Source organism: Coenobita brevimanus, chromosome 110 (genome assembly GCF_032717465.1).
Source record: "Coenobita brevimanus isolate Jiangsu-jjx chromosome 110, ASM3271746v2, whole genome shotgun sequence".
NCBI classification, from domain to species: Eukaryota; Metazoa; Arthropoda; class Malacostraca; order Decapoda; family Coenobitidae; genus Coenobita; species Coenobita brevimanus.
This window is the reverse complement of record NC_137063.1, coordinates 29,339,594-29,361,164: the sequence shown is the minus strand read 5'-3', so window position 1 is coordinate 29,361,164 and position 21,571 is coordinate 29,339,594. Positions and strand designations below refer to the sequence as shown.

Genomic DNA, 21,571 nt, shown 5'->3' with positions numbered 1-21,571 from the left:
ATAGGGGTGATGAAGCTGGTAGCCTGAGATGCTTTGGATGTGGTACGGGGAAGGAAGATGATGGTTGGCTTGAGGGGGTTACATTATGAAAGTGTAGGGTAAAGCACCCAGAGGCAGACTAAAGAAGACGTGATGTGGAAGTCCTGCATGAGGACTCCGGGCTAGGGGACTGGGCAGGAAAATTACTCGCTGACAATTGCCACTGAAATAATGGGTCTACATAAGTCTATAGCCTTTAATTATATGCATGAATGCAAATGAATTTTGGCTACTTTCACATTAGTTTGGCTTAGGAGAGAATTCTTCAAATGATGGAGTTACAGATATGGGTTCGAGAGGTATAAAACTAAAGACAGACCAAATATCCAGACAGTTTGATTGACCCACTGACCTCAGCACCAGTCCTGGGAAAGAGAAGATCCCTAACAGAGGTGGTGACATGGAGGACATCGTGGCCTTGGCGTGTCCAGCAGTTGGCATACTTGTGGGCGTACTTCTGTTTGGCGCCCAGCCATGTGAACAGCACCACCAGCTCCTTACCCTGTCCTTCCCCATCACCATGGTACAACTGTGCATTACGGAAGCAGTTTACTACCTGTGGACAAGATAAATGAGTGTTTCTGTATTATTAATGCTTCTTACTAGTGTAAAGTCTAGGAAAAAAGTTTTCCTGTTACTGTATTTTATTGCATCTACTTCACAATCAAGGCACGACATGTCACTTTCCTCCCTGATGCATCGCATCAGTGAGTATCATCAATGAGCAGAGAAATATGCAAAGCATGTCTCAGGTGCGGAATATTAGCCACCAGAGAAAAGTATGAAGTAGACTTGAAATACAGTATCTGGCAAACTGTTTTCTGGTTGTACTTTATTAACAAACTGGAAAGCCTCTCCAAAACAGTAAGGTAAACAGTCGTTTGGTGACAGCAAGAGTAATAAAGAAAATACGTCCTTGTATTAGTAGTAGTAGCAGCAGCGTAACCCTTGTCTGCCTAGCTGAGGAGATTCACCAGCTGCAGACATGCAATCACCCCTGCAGAGCTGTCCTGTGCAGTGAACTGATGTTCGCTTGCAGTGGACAGCACTTTACCACAGTGAGGCATGGGGAAAAGCGTGGAGGTTTGGTTCCTGGATGGTCGCCACTGTTGCGTCTCGCCACCCATGCACCACAGAAGGATCCACATCACCCCATGCTAAATGGCTACTAGCCAGCACTGCGAATGTTTGTGTGTGTGTGTGTGTGTGTGTGTGTGTGTGTGTGTCTGACTCCGGGCATCACAGCCTGCTTTCAAGGCCCAGTAGCCCTCCTACGTACCGCACACCTCTACATGTCACCACTTCGGCGTTAACACCCACTGGAACCATTAGTTTTGTCATTCAAGTGTATAGTTATCTACGAAGAAACAGGCAGCACTACATCACGTGAGGGGATGACAGTCACCACAACCTATCACTTGCTCTCTGTCTGTCTTGTAGTGAATGGGTTAAGGGTAGGTTTACACGTACACGGTTTGGACACGACTCGTAAAACTTCTCGTCCGTCATGGTTCACATGGCAATGTGTTCTGCTAGGTTTACACATACGTGGATTGGTGCACAGACGTGACACGAATGTTGTTCGTGTGGGGATTGCATCTATTCTGGACTTACCAATATGCCGGGAATCAAATCCGGGACTCCCAGGTGAGAGCCAGGCAGCATACCACTACACCACGACCAGGTAAAAGTTAACTCACGTTGTCACAATCTTGTAACCAACGTCCCTCCGCCCCCACTGTGGGCATGAAGAGGATGAGTTAAACCCCTGGTACTCGGGCAAGTAGATGCTTTTAATCTATCCCAAACACTTACGGCAAGTCAGAATGAAGAGAGAACCTGTATTTTTTTCACAGGAAAAATCATCAGAGAAATTACCAATATGCCGGGAATCGAACCCGGGACTCCCAGGTGAGAGCCAGGCAGCATACCACTACATGGTATGCTGCCTGGCTCTCACCTGGGAGTCCCGGGTTCGATTCCCGGCATATTGGTAATTTCTCTGATGATTTTTCCTGTGAAAAAAATACAGGTTCTCTCTTTATTCTGGACTGTTGTAGTCGAATTCGTCTGAAGACCGCTGTGGCGATTTCGGACACACAATGAGATGTGCAAGTGACGTGAAATACAGTCAGACGCCACAACTCGATACGAATGCAACCCGTGATGCGCAGAAAGTTCGGTGGCAACTTGGAAATTTGTCCACGGCCCAAATTTTAGGACCACCTAAAATTCGTAACACGGACAAAATCAGACACGATCGCTGCAGCAGTCTTCAAACGAATTTGACTAGGACATTCCGGAATAGATGCGATCCCTACATGAATGACATTCGTGTCATGTCCGTGTACCAATCCACACGTGTAAACCTAGCATAAAGTGCCACTATTGTACTACAGCACCTACAGAGCTGGTTTTCCAGTTTCCTACAGCACCAATTACTGTGTGTGGCTTGACTTCTAATGATAACCGCATGTATGGAAAAACCGATGACCGTAAAATACAAACAACCTTGACATTAAGTAATAAGCAAATACAACAGTGGAAATGAATTAAAACAAAATACAAAGAAACAAATGTGTCATTGAAAAGATGCCTGGGGGAAAAAAAAAAATATATACAGTATAACCATAGCAGTACCGTAAATGATATAACTGCAGCAGTAAATAAAAAAGAGCTAAGTAAAGACATGACAGTGAAATAAAATATTTAAGGCCATGGGAGTGAAGAAAAATGATCTAATAGAGCACTGAAGGTGAAAATGAGTGAAGATAAGGGTGTGTGGAACTGAGAGGGGTCTGGTAAGCAGACAGTCATGCAGTATTGAACACTGACCTACTGGTAGCTAACACCACGCCACACCACACCACACTACACCTCATTTCATTCACCATGCATTTAGACCACATAACATGTACTCATAGCACACCACACCACAGTATGCACTCTCACTCCAAACTATGTACTCTCATCACCTCACACCACACCACCCCATAGCATGCACTCAACACACCACACCATACCACACCACACATTCTCATCACCACACCATGCATTTTCAGCACACCTCACAAACCACACAATGCACTTTCACCAAACCACCCTATGCATTTTCACCACACCACACCACACCCTGAATCCTTACTAACTACATCAAAGCACTCATACCACACCACACCATGTACCCTCACTATGAGGGTAAGACAAAAATCCTCACCCCCAACCATCTGACCTTTAAAAATTTATTCTTACTCTACCCTAACCTACCTTGACTTACCCCACCCTAACCTACTGTAATGCTAGGTGTTTTAGGTTCAATTTCTCGTCCCGTAAACGCCTAGCATATAGCGGGGCTCTCTTTTGAGACCAGGGCTTAGACAAATAAGAGAGAGGCAGGACACAAAAACGCCAGGCAACAACCTTACACGTGTATTACTTAGCTGGACAGGGGAACGAGTAGATGTTACAGGCACAAGTACACTGGACGATTACAAACTCTCACGTCTAAATATGGTTAGCAGTATCTCGCAGGATACAGTTTTTGGGTCACAGTGAATAGCACTTGAGGCAGTGTCCTTAATTAGGGACGTCCAGGTTTTCTTTGCGTGTGGAGTTGTTAAGGTTATTCCTCACTGGGGTGTGTTGCTTAAGGCACTGGGATCTGATTATGGTCTTAGTACTCTGAGATATTTTCTGACGGTAGCATATTTACCTCGTTACCCTCGATTCATATTTTATGTTTAAACTGTTACTGTCACTCACTCCACCACTTTGGTATCGTTATTCATTCTTATCAGAGGGGTAGCTCACTGCTCCGTCTCTTATACTCCTTGGTCTCATACACTGTTCACTGTAGTTATTATGCACTCCACCACTTTGGTATTATTACTGACTTCCATTAGAGGGTTAGTTCACTATTCTGCCTTTGCACCATTTGATCACTGACACTACACTATTATTGTCACTCCGATTGAATCTGGCACCGCGGTGGTCAGGTGCATTGGCGAAGGGGCGGCACAGCTCCGCTACTGACAGGGCTGGGCACCACTGGGGGCCTCTGTACCTAGAGGCCATGGGATCACGCGCAGGGGCGTCCTATCTTGTCCAGGGCTGTGGGTGGCGACGGGTCCCGCGCTCTCTGGGCTGGGGAAAAGAGTGCGGCCTACAGGGCTGGGGCCGAACAATTGCCTGAATTGGTCGTTCAGGCTCCTGACGGAGAATGAGGACCTCCGCCGTCGAGGTGTGGGGAGTTCCCACCCGGGAGTTCTGGGGGCAGCCTGGGGTTCCCGAAGGCTGCGGTCGCCGGGGCTGGGTGGTGCCGACAGGAAGGGGTTGTGGCACCGGTCTGGGTCGGGGTCCGTCAGGTGGGTCTCCTCCAGAGCCAGTTGTAGGAAGCAGAGGCCAAGGGAGACTACAGGGCCTCTCCAATACTCTTCTAGGCCCGAGACTCCCTCTGTGTCAGGGGTCGGGGAACAGGCATCAGTTCCAGGCGGCAGAGCGACTACAGGCCGTCTCCTGCCGTAGGGCCCGGCTACTGGCCATGGCTTCCTGGGGGCGTGGCTACAGGCCGTTGCCAAGGCCCGGCTACTGGCCGTGGCCTGGGAGAGTGGGTGGCTGCCAGCAGACCCAAAGGCACCTTCAGAGTGGCTACAGGCCATCTCCTGACGAAGGTGGGAGCGGCTACAGGCCGTCTCCTTCAGAAGGGGTGTTGAGCTACAGGCTGTCTCAGGGGGAACACCTTGGGAGCGGCTACAGGCTGTCTCAGGGGGAACACCTTCAGAGCGGCTACAGGCCATCTTTCAGGAGGGGTGAGCGGCTACAGGCCGTCTCAGGGTGAACACCTTCGGAGCGGCTACAGTCCGTCTCCTTCAGGAAGGGTGTTGAGCGGCTACAGGCCGTCTCAGGGGGAACACCTTCGGAGCGGCTACAGGCTGTCTCCTCGTTACCCTCTGAGCGGCTTCAGGCCATCTCCTTCAGGAGGGGTGAGCGGCTACAGGCCATCTCAGGAGGAACACCTTCAGAGCGGCTACAGACCATCTCCTTAGCGAGGGATGAGTGGCTACAGGCCGTCTCAGGGAAGACACCTTCAGAGCAGCTACAGGCCGTCTCCCTGAAACCCTCAGAGTGGCTACAGGCCGCCTGCTTAGCGAGGGGTGAGCAGATAAAGGCCATCTCTGTGGTGCTGCCAGGAGCTGGATAGGCAGCTCCACCCCTTAGCTGGTTGGTGAAGGCTCGCCCAGAAGGTAGTCTAGTATTCATGCTATGGTGGTGGCGGGCGAGCTCCGGGTCATAGGGGCACGCGGCCCGGGCTGACTTACGCCGTTGTCGCTCCGAGTCCTGGGGCTCTGTCGTTACTCCTCTGTGGGCTCCTTGTGGGGGTGTCTGGGCTTTCTCGGGGGCACTATACTGCATTTCACCACAGTCTGCTGGGAAAAAGTCATGTCCCTGTGACTGGAGGTGGTAAACTTTGGTGTCGTAGTTGGCGGAGACTGGCTGCAGGTGTTGGAGGAGGGCGTGCCAGGCTGTGGTGGCGGTGTTCTCATTATGTTCCTCATCGCAGGTGAGGAAGAGGGTGGATGTGGCAGTGGAGGAGCGGAGAAGTTGCAGGAGGTGGTGTGGTCCTCTGACTCACTGGTTACATCCAAGGGACGGTGCCCATACAGCTCACCGTATTTTCATGGTGGTAGTTGTTGTCCGTGGTGTGGTGTGGTGTTGAATGCTGGAGATGGATGGTGAGTGTGGGGTTTTATGCCAGGGTAATGCGGCGTAGCATCTCTGGGGAGTGTACATGGCTGGGATTTGTGCTTGATGTATCATAAGTGTGAGAGGGTTTAGGGCAGGGGTAGGAGTGTGATTTTGCGGTGAGGCGGGTGGGGTGGGAAAGTGGGTGTATCGGGCAGGTGGGTGGGAGAGGTGCCCAGAGCATATGATAGTTGTTTTGAGGGTGGGTGTGGGTGGTGATGTAGGTGTGTGGGGTTGGCGTGGGCGTGTGGTGCGTGGGGCACATAAGGGCAGGCGTGGGGTGGTTGGGGTGTTGGCTGCACGGCGTGGGGAGCTGGGGGTGGCGTGAGTGGGTAGTGGTGTCGTGCGGCCAGGGGGGGGGTGGGCAGGGGTGGGGGGGTGTGGGTGGTGGGCTGGAGGTGTGGGGGCAGCGGTGGGTGATGGCTGGGGCGGGGGTGTGGGGGTGAGGGCAGGACACGTGGTGCTTGGCGTGGGGGAGGGGGTGACGGGTAGGGAAGAGGTAGGGGAGCAACGGGGTGTTGGTGGTGTTGGTGGGTTGTCAGGTGAGGTGTGATGCAGCGTGACGGCCAGCGAGGTGGAAGCGGCAGGGGAGGGGGAGGGAGAGGGGGATGGAGAGGAGGAGATGTAGCAGTCATAGGTGGTAGGGGAGGGCAGCGCAGGAGTAGAGGGTGGGACGGGGCATGAGGCCAGGGCGGTGGGGGCAGGAGTGCGGAAGGGGCACATGTGCCGGTTTCAGAGGGTGCGAGGAGTACCGTGGTAGTTGAGGGAGACCTGATAGGGGTTAAGGACACGGGTGATGGTGTGGGGTTCCATGAAGCGTGGTGCGAGCTCAAACGCCGCTTGACCCACCTCCAATACAACCTGGACCTCAGCCCCGACACTACCTCCAACCCCTATAAGCTGGGTGACATAGTCATGATGGCGAAGGTGCGGGGCTGCAGATGCTGCCAAAGGGGCAGAAGGAGGGGTGTTTCCCCAAACACTCGCTCATATGGCAATATTCCGTCCCCATTGAACGATTTTTAAATGGGTGGGCCAGTCATCGTTCTTAGTGGCTTCTATTATGGGTGCGGAGCTGATTCATCAGTGTACGATGGCTGCACTCGCATACTGGATTTCCTTGTGGCCAGTAGGGGGAGGAGTTGGAGATGTTGTACCCGAAGATATGGGCCAGCTCTTCCCAGATCTTACCGGTGAATTTGGGTGTGTTATCTGAGTGGATCGCTTGAGGGATGCCAAAGTATGGGAACACGTGCCGAAGGAGGGCGTCGGCCACTGCAATAACGTGGTGTTCCTTCATTGGGCAGGCCACGACGAATATGGAGTATGTGTTGATGAAAGTGATAACGTAACTATAGCCCGATTTTGGAGGTAAGGGTCCAACCACGTCAATTGCTAACAGCTGCCAGTGTTTGTGGGCGGTGATGTGGCCCGATGGACCTGCGGTACTGGTGATGTTTTTACCAAGGGCGCAGGCACGGCAGGTTTGAATAATTTCCTTGGCAAGTGCGGAACAATTGGGTGCCCAGTAAGTGTCACTGAAAACCTGCAGCAGTTTTTTTGTACGCAGGTGAATGCCGTTGTGAGTGTGCAGGTGTCGTAGGGCGTCAAGGGCGGTGTCAGGGGCTAGGAGGATATGGTCTGACAGGGTCAGGAGGTGGTCGCCCTGGCGATACAGTTTTTTGAAAAGGTGCTGGGGGATCCAAGGGGGCCATTCCTTGTGATGCCACTGTTGGAGGAGGTCTGGCTCCGGCTGGGCGGAATGGATGGGGAGCCTACAGTAGAGAGGGCGTCCGCGTTGGTATGGAGTTTGCTGGGGCAGTATGAAATTTCGTAATTGAATTCCTCCAGGGTTTTGCACCATCAGATGAGTCAGACTGTTGTAACCACTGGAGAGACTGGTGGTCTGTAATGATGGTGACCTGTGTCCCAGAGAGGTATGTCCGGAAGTGCTCAAGCACCCAGATGATGCCCAAGCACTCTCGCTTGGTGGCAGCATAGTTTTTCTCCGCCTGATTTGGGGTGCGACTGGCACAGGCGATGATGTGTTTGCGGCCCTCTTGGACTTGTGCTAGCACAGTGCCGATGGCAAGGAGGGAGATGTCGGTATAGAGGCGGAACGGGAGGGCATAGTCAGGAAAGGCCATGATGGGGGCAGAAACGAGCTTGTCTTTAAGCTGTTGGAAGGCAGCTTGTCTCTGTCCGTCCAGAGGAACGGTTCCCCCTTACGGGTAAGGTCGTGGAGTGGTTTGGCGATGTGGGCAAACCCCTTCATGAAATGGTGTTAATAGGACGTCAAGCCGAGGAAGGCCCTGATCCCGTGAACGTCCTGTGGTGGGGGTATGTCCGTGATGGCGCGGAGTTTGTCAGGGTCGGGAGATATGCCTGCCTGAGGGATGACGTGAAGCTGTTGGAAGGCAGCTTGTCTCTGTCCGTCCAGAGGAACGGTTCCCCCTTACGGGTAAGGTCGTGGAGTGGTTTGGCGATGTGGGCAAACCCCTTCATGAAATGGTGTTAATAGGACGTCAAGCCGAGGAAGGCCCTGATCCCGTGAACGTCCTGTGGTGGGGGTATGTCCGTGATGGCGCGGAGTTTGTCAGGGTCGGGAGATATGCCTGCCTGAGGGATGACGTGCTCCAGGAACGAGATGGTTCTGGCGAACAAGACGCACTTGATGTGCCAGAGTTTGAGGCCTGCCTGTCGGATCCCGGTGAAAACCCGGCGGAGGTGCTGCAGGTGGTCGGCCCAGGTCTGGCTGAAAACGATGACATCGTCCAAGTACATGAGACAGATCTCCCAGGCGAGACCGCTGAGGATGGATTCCACTAACCTGGAGAAGGTGGCGGGGGCATTGCAGAGGCCAAACGGCAGGACATTAAACTCGTAATGTTTCCCATTGCTGGCCGAGAAAGCAGTTTTGCCTCTATTCTCCTGGCGCACGGATACCTGCCAATACCCCGACTGGAGGTCAAGGGTAGAGAACCAAGAGGCTCCATACAGGGAATCCAGGGAATCGTCTATACGTGGGAGTGGAGTGGCGTCTTTGGTAGTTACGTCGTTAAGCCGGCGGTAGTCGACGCAGAACTGCATCATGCCATCCTTTTTTTTTTTTTATGAGGACGACAGGGGAGGACCAGGGGCTGGTGGAGGGGGAGATGACTCCAGCTTCGATCATCTCCTGTACCTGGCGGTCTTCCTCTTCCTGCTGTTTGGGGTTCTTCCATCAGGATGGCTGTCGAATCGGCGGGCCTGTCGTATAAATTTCGTGAGCCAGGTAGGTGGTGTGTCTGATGTCAGCTGGTTCTGCTGCGAACAGATCCTGGAAATCCAGTAGGCGGCAGCGGAGGGTGTCTGACTGATGGGAGGAAAGATGGTCAGGGATAGGGGGCAGGGGGGTGGGGGAGTGGGAGGGGGAAGGGGCGTAGGGCTCGGCTTCCTCCATCTCTCCGATTATGAGCCCACTTGAGAGGATGAGGGGCGAGAGGGTGAGGTTGGCAACCCGGACTGCCGTGTGATGCGGGGGAAGGAAAGTTGGGGGCAGAAGGCAGGCCGAGAGGGTTCCGGGAGGCAGGAGTGAGAATAGGAAGGAGGGGCCGGAGGGCTGGTTAAGGGGCACCCAAGCTTCATGACGGGGGGGAATGGTGATACTGCGGCAGAAACAGTGGCAGGGAAAGAGGGAGGGAGGTGGTGGGGGGAAGGGGGGGGGAAGAGTCTTCCAGATGGTGCCATGGCGTGCAGGTGCAGACGGCCTGGGGGGGCCTACGGGGCCTCTCCAATACTCCTCTAGGCCTGAGACTCCCTCTGTGTCAGGGATCGGGGAACAGGCATCAGTTCCAGGTGGCGGAGCGGCTACAAGCCGTCTCCTGTCGTAGGGCCCGGCTACTGGCCGTGGCTTCCTGGGGGCGCAGCTACAGGCTGTCGCTAAGGCCCGGCTACTGGCCATGGCCTGGGAAAGTGGGTGGCTGCCAGCAGACCCAAAAGCACCTTCGGAGCAGCTACAGGACGTCTCCTGACGAAGGTGGGAGCGGCTACAGGCAATCTCCTTCAGGAGAGATGTTGAGCGGCTACAGAGCGTCTCAGGGGGAACACCTTCAGAGCAGCTACAGGCCGTCTCCTGACGAAGGTGGGAGCGGCTACAGGCTGTCTCTTCGTTACCCTCTGAGCGGCTACTGACCGTCTCCTTCAGGAGGGGTGAGCGGCTACAGGCCATCTCGGGGAACACCTTTGGAGCGGCTACAGGCAGTCTCCTTCAGGAGGGGTGTTGAGCGGCTACAGGCCGTCTCAGGGGGAACACCTTCAGAGCAGCTACAGGCCGTCTCAGGGGGAACACCTTCAGAGCAGCTACAGGCCGTCTCCTGATGAAGGCGGGAGCAGCTACAGGCCGTCTCCTTCAGGAGGGGTGAGCGGCTATAGGCCGTCTCAAGGAAGACACCTTCAGAGCGGCTACAGGCCGTCTCAAGGAAGACACCTTCAGAGCGGCTACAGGCCGTCTCCTGACGAAGGCGGGAACGGCTACAGGCCGTCTCCTTGAAACCCTCAGAGTGGCTACAGGCCATCGCATTGGCGAGGGGTGAGCGGCTACAGGCCGTCTCTGGGGTGCTGGCAGGAGCTGGATAGGCAGCTCCACCCCTTAGCTGGTTGGTGAAGGCTCGCCCGGGAGGTAGTCTGGTATTCCTGCTATGGTGATGGCGGGCGAGCTCCGGGTCATAGGGGCGCGCGGCCTGGGCTGACTTATGCCATTGTCACTCCAAGTCCCGGCGTGCTGTCGTTGCTCCTCTGTGGGCTCCTTGTGGGTGTGTCTGGGCTTTCTCGGGGGCACTATACTGCATTTTACCTACCATACCCAAACCTAACCTACCATGCCCTACTCTACCCTAAGCTAACAGCGGGTTTTGTTCTAGGGGCTTTTATCTTATGGAGCTATTTTCCTTGGGGACTTTTCTCTGGATCCTCTCTCATCACTGTCACACCATACCATGCACTCACACCACACCACAACACAGGACAGCACAGCACTGTACACCACTGACCACACCACACAATGAGCTCTAACACCACACTAAACCATGCACTCTCACCACATAATGCACCACACCATGCACTCTCACCATAACATTACACCATGCACTCACCACACCACGCTGCACAATGCACTTTCATCACATAACACCACATCATTCACTCTCACCACATCATGCACTCGCATTGCACATCATGCATCATCATCATCCAATCCATTGTTGCCCCATGAGAAGCGTAGGTGCCCGGGGCTGGGCAAGTTGGTCCTAACACTTAAAATGAGAGTGACCAGCCTCAATCATTCCTGAGTGGCATTATGTGAGTAACAAACCCCAACACCCATTGGATATAAACCTGTACAGGCTCAATCTGACTGGAGTGCCTTAATTACCCATTAAATAACCAGGCACCATAATTTGGTTATATAGTTAGCACCCGGCATAGTAAATGGTTTCCAGGTGTTCAGGAAACCATTTGGCTTGTCATTCAGTGTAGGGTCACCTGTAGACAGAAGGGTGAGGAAAGAATGAAGGAAAGAAAGACAGAAGAGGAATGAAGGATGAAAGAGAGGAAAGGGCAGGCACCCGAGAGCAACACTACACTGAATGGGTGGTGCACTTTCAATATACTTAATCACACACACACACACACACACAGTCTCGAGGAGTAGACTGTAGCACCAGTCGAGCAGGGCAGTACTCCCGAGGTGGATGGAGAGCTGATGACAGGGAGAGCTAGAGCTCCCGTTTCATAAGCCCTCAGGACTAGTTCCTGACCATCCCCCTTTGCTGAACTTTTTCAGTGTCTCAATTACACAGAGAGTAGGCCAGCATGCTGTCCAATACAAATTTCTCTAACTATCTACACCAAACTACATGCACACTACACACTACACTTCCTTTTCCAAAATTCAAAAAATCATGGCTTCTCAACACTCAGCCTCGGAGTCCCCAAGGGGGGGAACCATAAATGCCCCCACCTTCCGCCCCTCTCCCGGTGATGACTTAAGCTGCCTGGAACCACTGTCTGACTCTCTTCTTCTTCATTTCTGCAACATTCATGGCCTTTCCTCTAACTTTCGCTCTGTTGAGCACCACCTCTCCTCCTCTAAACCTCAACTTCTCTTTCTGAGATTCAGCTCTCTGAGGCAACTGACAGCACACCCTTTTCTGTACCCTCCTACTTTTTCTATACTCATTTCAAACCCAAAGGTGGATGTTGTGTATATATACGCAACGACTTATCTTGCTCTCGTGTTCCTGAACTTGATTCTTCTGAATTCTCTACACTCTGGCTTCGGATTTCCTGTCATTCTCTGACTAAATATATGTGTGCTGTTTACTTATCCCGTAATTCTACTGACTATCAAAAATTCTTCGACTATCTTACTTCTATGATGGAACACATTCTATCCATTTCTACTTTCTCTGAAATCTCCATTTTAGGAGATTTCAATGTTCACCACCACCTTTGGCTCTCCTCTCCTTTCACTGATCCACCTGGTGAACAAGCCTACATCTTTCCTATCCTTAATGACCTACAGCAGCTTGTACAGCACCCTACTCATATCCCTGACTGCCTTGGAGAGAGCTCCAACATACTTGACCCCTTCCTTACAAATAATCCTTCTGCTTACACTGTTAATCTTTTCTCTCCGTTGGGTTCCTCCGATCACAACCTTATCACCTTAACCTGTCCTATCACTCTGGTACGGCCTGTGGACCCTCCAAAGAAACGTCGTCTGTGGCAATTTGGAGCTACGAATTGGGAGGCCCTCAGGCAGTACCTCTTTGATTTTCTCTGAAATGATTATTGCTTCCATGGCCAGGGGCCATCTCAGTGTGCCTTGCGAATTACAGAGGTTATTCTCTCGAGCATGGAAGCATACAATCCTTTATCGTATCCTTCGCCTAACGCAAGAAAGCCTTGGTTTAATCATGCTTATTCTTATGCCGGCCACAACAAGGAAAGGGCCTACAAAAGGAGCCGGAGCCAACCCACCCCTGAATCACATCATCTTTACATTTCTGCCCGGAATCGTGCTAAGTCTGTTCTTCACTCTGCTAAAAATAATTTCATCCGTACTAAATGCTCTCAACTCTCCAACTCGAATTCTTCCCACCCCTTCTGGCACCTTGCTAAAAACCTTTCTAACAACTTTACCTCACCATCCTTCCCTACTCTTTTTTACTCTGATGGTTCTGTAGCTATTTCTTTTACTGATAAAGCAGATCTCTTCGCATTAAAATTTCTTCAGCTGATGTATTTTCTGCCATCACTGGCCTCAATACTAACAAGGCATATGGGCCTGATGGGGTCCTTCCTGTTGTTCTCAAGAACTGTGCTTCTGTGCTTACATCCTGCCTAGGCAAACTCTTTCGTCTTTGTCAGTCAACTTGTACCTTTCCTTCTTGCTGGACGTTTGCTCACATTCAGCCAGTCCCAAAGAAGGGTGACCATTCCCAACCCTCTATCACCCAATTGCTTTAACATCCTATATTTCAAAAGTTTTTTAGTCAATTCTCAATTGAAACATTATAGGGCATCTTTCCTATCACAACCTTCTTTCTGATTGTCAGTATGGGTTCCGTCAGGGATGCTCCACTGGCGATCTTCTCACCTACCTTTCAGACTCCTGGTCATCCTCCTTTCGGGACTTTGACGAAAGCTTTGCCACTGCACTTGACATCTCAAAGGCTTTTAATAGAGTCTGGCATAAATCTTTAATCCAAACTGCCCTCTTACGGTTTCTATCCTTCTATCTGTGCCTTCATCGCTAGTTTCCTTTCTAGTCGTTCTATAGCCACTATTGTAGATGGCTATCGTTCTTCTCCTAGTTATATCAACAGTGGTGTTCTGCAGGGCTCTGTCCTATCACCAACTCTCTTCCTCTTATTCATGAATGGCCTTCTAAGCTGTACATTTAACCCTCCCCACTCATATGCTGATGACTCTATCCTTCACCTTTCCATTCGGTTCCCACAACGCCAATCTCAGCAGTTACTTCAACAAACAAGGGATGAGACATAGCACACCTAATGTCTGACTTGACTCGTATCTCCGACTGGGGTAAAAATAATCTGGTTGTTTTTAATGCATCTAAGACTCAGTTCTTACACCTATCAACCCGACAAAATCTTCCATAGGTATACCCACTAATGTTTAATAATATTCAGCTTAATCCTGCATCATCCTTGAACATGCTTGGGGTTTCATTTACTCGGGACTTATCTTGGAAAGATCATATTACATCTCTTGTAAAATCTGCTTCCAAGAGAGTGGGTGTGCTAAGCTGACTCCGTTCTTTCTTTAACCCTGCACAATTGTTGACTCTATACAGGGGTTTTATCCGCCCGTGTGTGGAGTACAACTCTCATGTGTGGGGAGGCTCCCCACATACAGCTCTTCCCAATAGGATGGAGTCAAAGGCTTTTTGTCTCATTAACTCTCCTCCTCTGACTGACTCCCTTCAACCTCTGTCTCTTTGCTGCACTGTTGCTTCTTTATCTCTTTTCTATCGCTTCTTTAATGGTCACTGCTCCTCTGAACTGTCTGCAAGCATTCCTCCACCTCTACGACGGGCGCATAGCACCCGTCTAGCAGCAAACTCTCATCCCTTTTCTGTCCAACTCTCTAATGCAAGAGTTAACTGTTACTCCCAGTCCTTCATTTATGCAACAGGTCAACTCTGGAACTGTCTCCCTCTGTCTGCATTTCCTGCTGCCTATGATCTCCAGTCTTTCAAATGCAGTGTGTCCAGGCATCTCGAAATGATCGGATCTTGAATTTGGCTCTCTCTGGTATTTTGTTTTTCTCTTGGAGGGAACTGTTATTGTGGGCTCATGGCCTTTGGTTCCTTCTTCCTCGCATAAACACACATACACACACACACACAGAAAAAGAGGACTCGATGTACCTTCAATGCTAGATCTCATATTTACTAGGCAAGAAAATGATACAGACAGATTAATATATCACCCTCCACTCGGCAAAAGCGACCATGCAGTACTAAATTGCAACTTCAGAATAGCATATGACATAGTTAACAGCAATGAAAGTTACAAAAAGAGCCTAAACTATAAAAAGGGAAATTATCAAGACCTAAAGAAGTATTTCTTAGAAGTTGATTGGGAAAATGAGCTTAGAGGACAAGATTTAAATGCTGTATATAAAAAATTCTGTGAATTTTATGAAATAGGAGTCCAGAAGTACATTCCACAGCACAAAGAAGCAGATAAGAAAATACAGAAATGGTTCAATACAGAATGTAAAAAATCAAAAGGAAGAAGAGATTTGTTGTGGAATAGATACAGAAGACACAATAGTGAAAGGGCATATAATAATTACAAACAGGCAAGAAACGATTATACAAGAATAAGGAGGGAAGCCCAAAAACAGTTTGAGGAGGATATCATAAATAAAAGTAGTGATCAACTGAAGCTATTCTAGAGCTACATCAGAAGCAAAACCAAAGTAAAAGATATAATACAATCCATTACGGACAAGGGAATCACCTATACACAAGAGAAAGAGATTTGTGAACCACTAAATAAGAATTTCCAATCAGTTTTTTACAGAAGAAAAAAAATTTGAGAGGGACTATGTGGAACATGCATGTCCACACATACTACCAGATATACAAATATCAGAAAAAGTAATACAGGAGGAGTTAAGTAAATTAGACAGAGGAAAAGCAAATGGTCCTGATAAAATTTCATGTTGGGTGCTACGAGAATGTGCAAAGGAGTTAAGTAAACCATTATTTTTAATTTTCAAGAAATCCTTGAGTCAAGGTAAACTACCTGATATTTGGAAGAAAGCAAATATTGTCCCCTTATACAAGAAAGGGAATAGACAAAATCCACTCAACTACCGACCAGTATCACTGACCAGTGTTGTAAGCAAGGTATTAGAAAAGCTTATAAGAAAAGCTTGGGTAAATCATCTAGAAGAACACAATATGATAACAGAAAGACAGTTTGGTTTCAGAAAAGGAAAATCTTGTGTTACTAATCTGTAGAGCTACTATGACAGAGTAAGAGAAACAATACAGGAAAGAGAAGGATGAGTGGACAGTATCTATTTAGATTTCAAGAAAGCATTTGACGCAGTACCACACGAAAGACTTTTATGGAAACTGTACCATCAAGGAGGAATTCCAGGCAAACTGTTTTGTTGGATGCAAGATTTTCACAGAAAAAGAGAAATGAGAACAGTACAAAGGGGAAACAACTCATCATGGAAAGAAGTGACTTGTGGAGTACCATACGGTTCAGTGATGGCACCAATCATGTTTTTAGTGTATATAAATGATCTAGACAGTAACACTGGAAATGAAAGCTATCTGAATATGTTTGCAGATGATGCAAAAATACAAAGGAGAATTACTAACACAGACTCTTGTAAAGAGGTACAAGAGAAATTAAATAAACTCCATGAATGGAGTAATACATGGCAAATGGAATTCAATGTGGACAAATGTCATGTAATCAAGTTTGGTAAAAGTGGAAAAAGACCTGATTGGGATTATACATTAGGAAATAAAATCCTACACATATTAGAAAGAGAGAAGGACCTAGGTGTGATTATCAATATAAGACTATCTCCGGCTGACCACATCAGTGAGAAGGTACGGAACATGTATACACTGCTTGCAAATATGAGAATAGCATTCACATACATAAATGAAGATATGCTAAGAAAGATAATAACATCATTCATCAGACCAACCCTGGAGTATGCATCAGTAGTCTGGAGTCCTCATCTCAAAAAACACATAGACAAGATTGAAAAAGTTCAAAGGGCCACTACAAGATGGGTACCAAGCTTAAGGAATCTAAGCTACGAAGAAAGACTAAATAAACTAAATCTACCAACACTACAGGAGAGAAGGAAAAGAGGTGACATGATAATGCTATATAAATGCATATCAGGGAAGGAGAAAATAGACATAAATGATTACTTAACATCTGGGGAAGCATCAGCAAGAGGACACTGCAAAAGACTGCATAAGAAGAGAGGTGATAAAGACATAAAGAAATTCAGTTTCTCAAACAGCAATTGAACAGTGGAATGCACTACCAAATGAAATAGTGTGTGCCAAAACAATTCATAAATTTAAGGATATGTGCGATAAATATGGTTTAAGACACGGGACAGTATGAGCTTGACTCATTCCTGTAAAGATACAATTAGATAAGAACAATTAGATAAGAACAATTAGGTAAGAACACACACACACACACACACACACACATAGCAAACTCATGATATGCAATCTCACCACCTAAACAATAAAAAAAACCATCAACACATCATTTTAGATCGTCCACCTTACTTGGCTGCGATTTTCGGCCGGTTCACACGAGCAAAATCGCGGCAGTTTTTTGCCGGAATTTGCTTCCCGGTAGAAATTCCGGCAACTTTTTTCGCCGGTATGGAGAGACCGACATGTCGGTCTTTTTTCGCCGAAATCGGGAGAAAGTTGCCGGGCCGATTTAAATGGAAGCACCGAACAAGACAAAGCTCTGGGAACGAAGACGAATTCGACATCTTTGTGTGTTTACAGTATCACCATTTCGACTTCATCACGCGTGGCCAACACAAGTTTATTCATCATGCCTGCCGTTCTCCAGCAATCACAGTTTCCCTCATCTGCGTATTTTGTTTTTCAATGAAGGGTGTCACAAGCCCCAGCAAGTGGTGGTACTGGGTCTTGTTAAGACGGATCCACTCATTTAAAGTTTGGGGATCCTCCAAGCTGAGCTCCCTCACCAGCTTGTAATACACACTCTCTTCTTTTCTCCTAGACAGCCACGGACGAGTCCAGATGCGTGACGGCTCATCTTGAAGTAGAGAAAGTGCAAGTGCAAGGGCTGCACACCTGGTACGAGTACGGCGGTCCATCTTTGTTTGTAAACACTGTTGCCGCGTTCCTGCGACTCAGTCCCCGTACGTGTGAACACCTTTCCGGTAGACTTGCCGAAAATCGGCATTTTTCTCCCGCAAATCGGCGAAAAAAAAGACCGAGATTTTGCTCGTGTGAACCGGCCTTAGTACATCCTTTTCCTAGCACACCTTTGGGACTATCACCATAGTCTAGTGTTACAACTCAGCATTCTGGATGAATGTGTATATATATGGCAAATTTAGGACAAGTTCAAGAGGACAGTGTAGCATACTTGTACTGTCTTTATTCACCCTTACAGATCTGCCTCTTGGCTACTCTCGTATACACTGACAAAACTCGCTTACTTCAATGTCTTCGGTATAATGACACCTTCCATATATTCTTGTTAGTTTGACAGTTTTATAACAATGTATTGGAGAATTTTCGACCAGGGGACGATTTACGTAACCTTATTTAACCTTTTCCCAGGTCATATCAGTGCTGCAAGTGCAAGCATATGGTCGTGTGCCGTGTACAGAGATGGCAACACGTTTATCAAGTTATGCCGCTAGAGATGCTTATTTGTCCTGACAACCTTCAATTCGATGACGTAATATTCATTTTTTTCCTGACACCACCAGACGATTTTATTTAATTTGGAACAGACTGAGTAGTGACATGAACCACCATCATCACAACCACCAACCATCACCATCATCACAATCACCAACAATCATCAGCATCAAAACCACCAACCACTGGCATCATCACAACCACCAACCATCACAACCACCAACCATCACCATCACAACTACCAACCGTCACCATCACAACCACCTACCATCATCATCTTTACAACCACCAACCAGCATCACCATCACCACAACCACTAACCAACATCACCATGACCACACCCAACATCACCATCACCACAACCACCAACCAACATCATCACCACAACCACCAATCATCATCACAACTATCACAACCAACCACCATCGCAACTACAACAACCACCAACCACCATCACAACTACCACAACCACCAACCACCATCACAACTACCACAACCACCATCACAACTGCCACAACCACCAACCACAATCACTACCACAACCACCAACCACCATCACAACTACCACAACCACCAACCACCATCACAACTACCACAACCACCAACCACCATCACAACTACCACAACCACCAACCACCATCACAACTACCACAACCACCAACCACCATCACAACTACCACAACCACCAACCACCATCACAACTACCACAACCACCAACCACCATCACAACTACCACAACCACCAACCACCATCACAACTACCACAACCACCAACCACCATCACAACTACCACAACCACCAACCACCATCACAACTACCACAACCACCAACCACCATCACAACTACCACAACCATCATCACAACTATTACAACCACCAACCATCATCACTACCACAACCATCAACCATCACAACTACCACAACGACCATCACAACTATCACAACTGCCACAACCACCATCACACCAACCACAACCACCAACCACCATCACACCGACCACAACCACCAACCACCATCACACCGACCACAACCACCAACCACCATCACAACTACCACAACCACCAACCACCATCACAACTACCACAACCACCAACCACCATCACAATTACCACCAACCACCATCACAACTACCACAACCACCAACCACCATCACAATTACCACCAACCACCATCACAACTACCACAACCACCAACCACCATCATTACTACAACCAGCAACACAATTACCACAACCACCAACCACCATCACAACTACCAACCACCATCATAACTACCACAACCACCAACCACCACCACAACTACCAACCACCATCACAACTACCACAAACCACCATCACAACTACCACAACCACAAACCACCTACACAACTACCACAACCACCAACCATCATCACAAGAACCAACTGCCACCACCACCACAACCACCATCACCATCTTCATAACCACCAACCTCCATACCATCACCACAATCACCAAGCATCATCACCATCATCACAACCAACACCAGCACCAGCAACCATCCAACATCACGACCACTAACCACCATCACAAGTACCAAACATCATCACAACCACAAATCAGCCTCACCATTACCACAACCACAACCACCATCAACTCAGCCACCAACTACAAATACTATCATCATAAACACCAACCACCATCACTTCGGTTTCTTCCCCTGTCTCTCAACACTTTGTTCTGTTTACATCCTACTTCGCTCGCTTATGTAGTTTTTTTCTTTACATAACAACACAGATAACACAATGTACTATAGGTCACAAAAGTATCGGTGCACAATATGCGTGAAACATTTGGGACCACAGAACGAAGGCCACTAAAATATTAGTGTCCGATCTATCACACGTCGGTAGACCTTTAAGGGTACGGCCACACCGAACGCGACGAGCGTGGAGGGATGAGGCGACACGATAAAACGCACTATTTTGTGAAGGCAGTTTGGGTGGGACGCTCTGGGACCTCACACTGTTAGCTCTGTTGTCACATCGCCGCCGACACACGTGTAATTATTTGTGTTCACCTCTCTCTCTCTCTCTCCTATTTAAAGCTAGTAACTACTTATAAATGAAATTTAAACACTCTGTGTAGATGTAATTCAATAAAAAAGCTGTAGTATAGTATAAATCTCATAAGACTTGTCAGTCTTGCCTTTGAGACGTTGTCAGGTGGTGACACGAGGGACAGCCCTGCGTGAGTGGGTCATACTCGGTCAGTCTCCTGCCATGGAAGCTATTTAAAAAAAAAAAAAAAAAAAAAAACGCACCTATAGACTTTTACCTCAGGGGTGGTGTGGAAAAAAAGTCGAAAACAAGAGAAAAAATTAAGAAAATACAATTAGTAGTAGTTAATATATAATATGAGAGAGAGAGAGAGAGAGAGCACGTGTGTGGCGACGATGTGGCAACAGAGCTAACAGAGTGAGGTCCCAGAGAGCCCCACCCAAACTGCCTTGATAAAATAGAACGACTGTAAATCCTATGTGGGTGGCCAAGCTGAATAAGCGGGGGAGGTTTGTCGCTCCGCTCGCCCTCCACGCTCGTCGCCACGCGATGTAGGAAGTTCCAAAATGTCGCTCACTGCCTAGCAACATCCCCACTCCCCAGACATTTGCATCATCATTCAGTCGTGCTGGTGGTACGTGTTGGGGAGGTTGGGTTTGGTAATTATGTCTACTGAAAACCATATTGGAGCATTGTACCACAGGAGAACTGTGTGGTATCCAAATGATCTACGCCACAAAAATACTGGAGTGTTGAAGAAACGCTGGGAAGATATCTGTGAATAACTGCATACAAATGGTAATCATAATTGCGCATTATTCTGTCATGCAACTGCTTAAGTAACGTTTGTTCCACCGTTGATATAAAACCTATAATAGACCACTGATGTCAAAAATTCATACTAGTATTTAGTGCTCTATTCCCTTTGTTACACTGTAGGCTTAAAACTAATGAACAGATATGTGTATAAACTACATGTATGTGTATATGCATATAGCCTATGTAATGAACAATGACAATTTTATTGTTTATCAATACATAAATCTATGAAATATAATTCAGTAGATAGCGAATTGTTCTGCGGATATTCTGCTTTAGGCATGCTTCTGACTAGCTGTCGCCTGCGAGGTTGCCACTTCCTATTTGGACACCCATCGCGTTGATACTCTCCTCGCCGCTCATCGCTTGACGCTACCTCCCCGCTCGTCGCGTTCGGTGTGGCTGAACTTTATGTTGGGTGGTGTCACATCGCCAACTAGCAATATCCTTTTGCAAACGTATAGTAAATGTTTAT

General features: G+C 48.3%; 2 protein-coding genes across 3 annotated transcripts in view; one reads left to right on the top strand and one right to left on the bottom strand.

The window, feature by feature from the left end:
• Positions 1 to 21,571, top strand: part of LOC145417526 (tryptase-like) — a 386,101-nt gene that overhangs the window by 140,297 nt on the left and 224,233 nt on the right. The gene's annotated exons all lie outside the window — the stretch shown is intronic.
• LOC145417451 (transmembrane protein 53-like) overlaps positions 1 to 21,571 on the bottom strand; it is a 208,102-nt gene that overhangs the window by 106,835 nt on the left and 79,696 nt on the right. For both annotated transcript variants that reach the window (XM_080286145.1, XM_080286144.1), the window contains exon 2: positions 392 to 595. In XM_080286145.1, coding sequence (XP_080142271.1) covers positions 392 to 595 — 204 coding nt within the window. The remainder of the gene's footprint in view (positions 1 to 391; positions 596 to 21,571) is intronic.